This window comes from Colletotrichum siamense (assembly GCF_013390195.1).
Source record: "Colletotrichum siamense strain Cg363 chromosome Unknown KSG_Cg363_contig04, whole genome shotgun sequence".
In the NCBI taxonomy this organism is placed as follows: domain Eukaryota; kingdom Fungi; phylum Ascomycota; class Sordariomycetes; order Glomerellales; family Glomerellaceae; genus Colletotrichum; species Colletotrichum siamense.
Window position 1 is genome coordinate 4,250,935 of NW_023501017.1, and position 6,897 is coordinate 4,257,831.

Below are 6,897 nucleotides of genomic sequence, written 5' to 3' on the forward strand. Positions count from 1 at the left end.
GCCCTGCATGGCCATAGCCTGACCGGCCTTGAGGTAGAGACCTCCGTTACTCTTCAGCATGTCGCAGACGCGGCGGGCGTTGCGCTCATGCAGAACATCGACGGGTACGCCAGCAATGTAGGGCTTGCTTCCAAGGTGCAGCTTGTAGTCAAGGCCGACGAGAGCCATGGTGCCGTATGCTCTGGCGCTGCGCATGCCCACGCTGCCAAGATAGAAGCGGTCGGCGGCATATCCTGCAAGGCCTAGGCCGCCGAGGAGGTACAAGAGCTTCTGGAAGATACGCCTCGGCTTCCCGGGCGTACCGATGGGAGTAGGTCGGCGCGACACAGGATCCCGAGCCAGAAGAGGGCGAGAATTAATGCATCTTGCATGCTGCCGAGCGGTGGTTGCGATAGATGTCACCGTAGGGCTTGGATACCGACTGAACACTTGTAGATGAGAGATCAATAAAGATCTGCCCAGCAGGTAAGATGCTCGAGGAAGCCGAGAGCTGGCGCGGGGGTAGGCAGTCTGAACAGCCAGCGGCCCCAACCGGTGGAGAATTGGCTGGTACATGGTTGAGGCCCGGTTACCATGGCGCGTCCAGAGTGTTGAAGGGAGGGAAAAGACGAAGAAAGAACGCAAAGCAAGGCGTGAGGACGATGGAATAGAACGCCAGACATTCAATGCATGAGTACCTTAGGTACACACTCAGCGTCGTCGCGACCGTAAGCATAAGTGGAGTCGGGCCTGGAGGTGGCTCAGATCTGTGAGGAACTTCAGTGTTTGGAATGCCTGGCAAGGGAAGAAGGATGCGCCCGGCTAGGGCGCGTAAAGTACCTACCTATCTACGAATAAGGTATTTGGTGAACGGCCCTGCTCCGGAGTCCAAACGCCAACGGGGGCCGGGGCACGGGGGCAGAGGAACCGGCCCCACTATCGTTCCGGTCTCATACGGTACCACGGCACTCGACGAGTGACTACCTAGTAGGTTTGTACGTGTACCTCATGAGTGTGCCGAACACAAGTTCTGCACTTTCCTTAATGCCCATGAGAGCTGAGCTTGCGAGCCCAAAAGGGCGGGCTTGTTTGTGGTTATTGTGAGTTGCGTCATGATTTGTGTGGCTCCAGTGACGACTTTGGACTATCAGCCGCTGAGGAAAATTAGGCGAGAGAAGAGTTATGTGGGCTTTCGTCCTAGACACCAAAACTGAGTGCTCGCAGAGGTCACCTTCTGGATGAGGACTAGTGTGTTTAAGCGCCAGATCAATTGGTCTCGCGAATCAAAGTAACGCGTCTCTCGTTTTCACATCTCGCGACACTCTCGGAAGTCATGCTGCCTAAACGTCCAATGCTCTCAAGCCAACAACAAATTGGCGAGACACTGGCGCACGCGGCCACATAAAATCTTTCCCTGGTCTTAAACATGTCTGACTCTGACGACGAGGTGCCGAGTTACTCACGAGATGAAGTCGTTGCTGAACTGTCATCCTACTATGAGTTTCTGACACGAATTTTCCTTCCTCCGTCGGTGGTTCGATACCCTCCCGAGGGCGGGTGGCAACATATCAATAGAGACTGGATGAATACCTTTGCCCTTGGCAAGAACGATACAGTGCTTGATCTGATGAGGCATGTCCCATACATCCGCCGCGACGAGATAGACGACTTCGAACCGTGGCAGATCTTCGAGAGGACAACCGCGGTTGACTGCGCAGGTGACAGAGCTTTGAAATTTCCTGGCGAAAGCCAGAGAGAATTTTTGTTTGAGGGATGGACGATTCAAGTACCCGCGTACGTCTATGTGCTGGCAAATCATCCTACCGGACGCGACGGCCACCACATTTTCATTGATACGGAGCGCGGGACCGTCATTCTTGCTGATGTTCAAGTCGGCCCAAAGCCAACCAAACTCTCGCAGGTTGACTCCCCTCCAGTCACATCAACCCCAGAACTCTACTGATGCAATATCTAAACAGGGCGATGAAGAGTGGCAGGAGCATGCAACCTACACAGTGACTGGCTTCTTCTCGAAGCTGAAGAAGATGTGGAGAAATTTTGAACTCGTATGTGCTACCATATCTTTTGGATTTTCTTGAGCCGCCTCAGTCTTACGGCGGATCATCTCACACATTTACAACAGCATGCCAATGACAGAAGATCGGTTGAGTTTGGCCCTCCAGGCAAGGGCATCATGAAAATCTACCGTCAAGAGGGGCTCTTTACCAAAAGATATGATCGAGAGCGCTGCATGGATAAAGTAGAGAGATATGTCAACTTGGAGTACTTTCATTTTAGGCCTATCACAGGAAAGCGGAAGTACGAGGATATTTCGGAGTAGAGCTGTCCATATGGCAGTATTGACTGGTCGGAACGGGCCGGTCGGGGGCTGGCTAACGCAATTTTGCTGTGCACGAAAAGATGCGGTTTGCAACGGAGAACTTGGTCGTTATGAGCGTGGTTCTTGAACCGCTGATGGAGTCTTGGGCTCATGCATGAGCGCCTTTCCATAGCATAACTCATAGTCTGGCAAGTAATAATGTCAATCCCATGTCTTTCGCCTCAAGAAAGTGGTCTGGACCTTCGCAGAATTTCTTCTCGATGCCAGGCAAGCATGTGCATGGCGACCAAGAGATACCGTTGGGTTGCCATCCAACAATGAGGTATCTCGAATATGATAGCAAAAGATAAGGCAGCGGAGGCGAATACTTTCTTAAGGGTTCTGACAGTCTTCGTCGGCAATTCTGTCCAGTCATCGGCGAATACTCTGCTGGGGTCCCCAGACCGCGCGGTGCGGGTCCCACCCCGACGACAATCCGAATCCATGCGCCAGGTCACAATCGGGCTCCAGGACTCTTACAAGAAGAAACCAGGTCAGAGCAATTCATCACTTTGCTGCTCGTACTGAAAAACTACTTAAACATGAACGGGCCGTAACTTGTAATAATCATCTAGTCGTTTCCATTCAAAGAGCGGCAGCTAGTAAACCGTCTACATCGATTAGGCCAATATGCGTGTCGTTACTTCAACATCCCAATCTGTTCCTACCATGGCTACCTTTGCGCCTGAAATTGCTGCTGCAATGGATTTCGCCATAAGTGATGCCAAGGTTTTATTAAGAGAAGTAGACTTGGACGTTAGTCGACCCGGTTACTGCTATCCGTATAAATATCCCGACTGACCTTGGCTTCGGCATGTTAGATACACCAGCACCCTGAGCTGAATTACGAGGAGTACCATGCTCACGATGCCCTCACCACGGCAATGGGGAAGCTTGGCTTCAAAGTGACACCCCACGCATACGGCATTCCTACCTCCTTGGAAGCCGAGTACGGAGAGGGCGGCCGTTTGGTGGTCTTCAATGCCGAGTACGATGCGCTACCTGGCATTGGCCACGCCTGTGGCCACAATCTCATCGCAACTGCATCCCTGGCGGGCTTCATTGCCACAGTCGCCGCTCTGAAGACTTCCAACAAGCCTGGACGGGTGAAGCTCCTTGGTACTCCAGCCGAGGAAGGTGGTTGCGGTAAGGGCATGCTCGTTCGCAAGGGGGCCTATGACGGGGTCGCCGCTTGCGTCATGGCTCACCCGGCTCCTATGTTTGCCTATGGCACTGAAGGGCGACACTGCAACGCCTTCGTTAACCATGTTGCTACGACTAGCTTCAAGATTCAGTTCGAAGGCAAGGCTGCCCACGCAGCCGCCTCACCTTGGGAGGGCGTGAATGCTCTTGACGCCGCTGTTCTCGGCTACAATGGCGTCAGCATGATGAGGCAGCAAATGACGAAGGATTCCACCGTCCACGGTATCTTTACTGACGCTGGAATTAAGAGCAATGTCATTCCCGACTTTGCTGCCGTTGAATACGCGGTGCGTGCGCCAACCATTGAGAAAACCCTGGAGCTGCGAGACCGGGTCGTTGCGAATTTTCGGGCTGGCGCTATAGCCACAGGCTGCAGGATGCAGGTAGAATACGATGTCTTCTACGCTCCCATGCGTCCGAATAAGCAACTCTCTCTGGTCTTTGCCGATTGCGCGGCAGACCTGGGCATTCCCATGTGGTGCGACGTGGACACGAAGGAGGTTATCTCTGGCGCTACCGACCAGGGGAACGTCGGTTGTGTTGTCCCCGTCATCCACCCCATCTACGGTATCGATGCCAAGGAAGGACAGAGCAACCACACTGTCGGCTTCACAGAAGCTGCTGGAGCCGAGCCAGCGCACGAGCGCAGTCTCATTGTTGCCAAGGCTCTGGCGAGGTCTGCCTGGGCTGTCCTGACCGACGATGAGGTAGCCTCCAAAGTTCAACGCGAGTTTGAAGAAACAGTGGCGGAGAGAAGACGAAAGATTTCTTGCGAGGAGGAGATGTCTCTCATTGTAAAGGATTCCTCCAGAATTAGCACGATCGTTAAGAAACTGTGCTCTTGTGGAAACGTGGGCTAAGTTAACGGCATTGATAAGTCAAATATCCAATACAATACACATTGATGTATTTTGCCTCAATTTACAACTTTCTTTTCAAAGTAAATGTATCATACTAGAAAATTCGAACTTCATCAACTGTGTCTGTTTGAATTTTCGTTAATTTGCAAAAGCCATAAGTCGGTCAAAGAGCTTCGCAGAAAGCCCAATTGCAACAGCTACAATCAAATCCAAGCTGTTGAAATGACCCCCAAGTCAAACAACGAATCTACTTTGAGACGGAGACAACCATAGATCTTCCTAGACCACCAAGACGATGGTCCGAAAACCCAGCGCAGGAAAGAAGACCGATGATTTCATTGGCACATCCTGACTTGGAGTGATAGTCACTGTTTTTCGAGGCGCTCCGAGTTTTCGGCAGGGCAGCCAGGTTCAAGGGGAGAACGTGTCTATTTCTAACCACTCACCAGAGGCCTATATCCGGGCTCTGTATTTGCTTGTATCTTGTACTTGTGGCTCGGAAAGTCCCAAGAATGGTCTAGGTAGTGGAGAAATCGAAGACGTATGAAGCAACCCGCATGGAAGTCAGTCATTTGTGGGTCTCGCTGCGGATCACGATAAGGCGCTGTCATCTTTGGTCCGGAATTAAGAAATGGTACTCCGAGACACGCTGACAGGTCCTTTTTGGATTGTCTGGGAATAGTGTGACCCTCAATAGCGTGGCATCATTGTCAAGTGCACTATGGACGCCTCGGATTATTCAACATAATATATCATGGAGTTCCGTATAATCTGGGGTGCCAAGACTGGCGTCAAACTTGGTGGCCATCGAACCAAGCCAAAGAATCTCGACTTTTGGTTATACGTTCATTTTATACCACGGAATTCTTCCACGATTTGCTGCACACAAGATCGTTTTCCTCTTCTAATACTAGCAGGAGAAGACAGATAATCATGGGAGAAGGCCAGCAGCCGATGCGGTCGGAATATGAAGTTGAAGCAGATGACAGAGATGCACGATTACCGTGCAACTGGTCGAGCAGCAAGAAGTGGACTAATGTTCTCCTGATCTCCCTGTTAACACTCATTTCGTAAGTTGCTTAGTCGTTTCCACATACCTACGTGGCTAACATGATGCGAAGCCCTTTTGGCTCTTCTATGTTTGCCCCAAGCACCGCTTCCGCTATGAAAGATTTCCATCAATCAGAAAACCCTGACCTCGAAGCTTTCAGTGTATCCGTCTTCGTTCTTGGGTATGCCTTTGGGCCCCTCGTGCACGCGCCGCTGAGCGAGATGTATGGGAGGCTAATTATTTACCACGTCAACTCAGTGTTGTTCATCATAAGCAACGTAGCATGCGCGCTGTCGGTAAACTTGCCGATGCTGATTATCTTCCGCTTCGTCACTGGCCTCGTGGGATCAAGCCCTTTGGCACTTGGTCCTGCGAGCGTAGCTGACATCTTCAAAATAGAGGAGCGCGGGAAGGCTCTCGCTTTCTGGAACCTTCCCGTCCTACTGGGCCCGGCCATCGGACCTCTCGTTGGGAGCTACCTGGCGGCTGCAACGAGCTGGAGATGGAACTTTTGGTTTCTCGCAATAGCGGTGAGTCCAGGTTCCTCGACGTTGACTTCCATGCTAGTAGGTAAAATTGCTGACAATCGTGTGTAGATGTTAGCGATTCTTGTTGCGGCTGCGGCGTTCCTGAGGGAGTCTCATCTACCAACACTCTTGAAGCGCAAGGCTCGAACCCAGGATAAAGCGCGAGAAGCCCTTGCACCTGGCAACTCGTCCGAATTCTCCTCACAACCTCGCCTGAAGACATTCACGAGCGCTGTTGTTCGACCCTCCAAGCTACTCTTTTTGTCGCCAATTGTGTTCTTTCTTTCAGTGCTTGCTGCGATTAACTACGGCTATATCTACATCATGTTCACAACTATGAGCTCAACCTTTGTCGAACGTTACGACACGTTTGACGAGAGAAACGTAGGACTTACGTACTTGGCTTTCGGGATTGGCAATGTTTCTGGAAACATCGTCTTGAGCGTAATTTCAGATCGAATCGTTAAGCGAGGCGCCGCGAGATCCGGAACCATGAAGCCGGAATACAGACTTCCCCCGCTACTTCCCGGTAGCCTTCTTGTTCCGGCCGGACTGCTACTGTACGGGTGGACACTGGAACGCAACGTGCACTGGATTGCACCACTGTTCGGCATGCTCCTAATTGGCTTTGGTACAATCCTTATCTTCGTTCCTATTAATGCGTATCTGGTAGATGCTTTCACCGAGTACGCAGCGAGTGCCACGGCGGCCAGCACTGTGCTACGAAGCCTGGGAGGTGGCCTACTTCCGTTGTGTGGTGGCAAGATGTATCAGGCTTTGGGCGATGGTATAGGCAACACCATCTTGGCTGTCATCGGGGTGGTTGTTGCTCCTGTAGCGTTTTTGATTTATTTCAAAGGAGAACAACTGAGAAAGAAAACTCAAACTTCCTGGTAA

General features: G+C 51.5%; 2 protein-coding genes across 2 annotated transcripts; both read left to right on the top strand.

Moving 5' to 3' along the window:
* Positions 1-3,028: 3,028 nt before the first annotated feature.
* On the top strand, positions 3,029-4,422 carry Pm20d2-2 (Peptidase M20 domain-containing protein 2; the record flags this gene model as incomplete). The annotated part of the gene is made up of 2 exons (XM_036638882.1): positions 3,029-3,115; positions 3,181-4,422. 2 exons carry the CDS (start codon positions 3,029-3,031, stop codon positions 4,420-4,422), a joined length of 1,329 nt encoding a protein of 442 aa, XP_036496487.1.
* A 933-nt stretch (positions 4,423-5,355) lies between these two features.
* On the top strand, positions 5,356-6,897 carry CGCS363_v007034 (Efflux pump rdc3; the record flags this gene model as incomplete). Its single annotated transcript, XM_036638883.1, has 3 exons — positions 5,356-5,492; positions 5,544-6,003; positions 6,070-6,897. The coding sequence occupies 3 exons, from the start codon at positions 5,356-5,358 to the stop codon at positions 6,895-6,897; spliced, it is 1,425 nt and encodes a 474-aa protein (XP_036496930.1).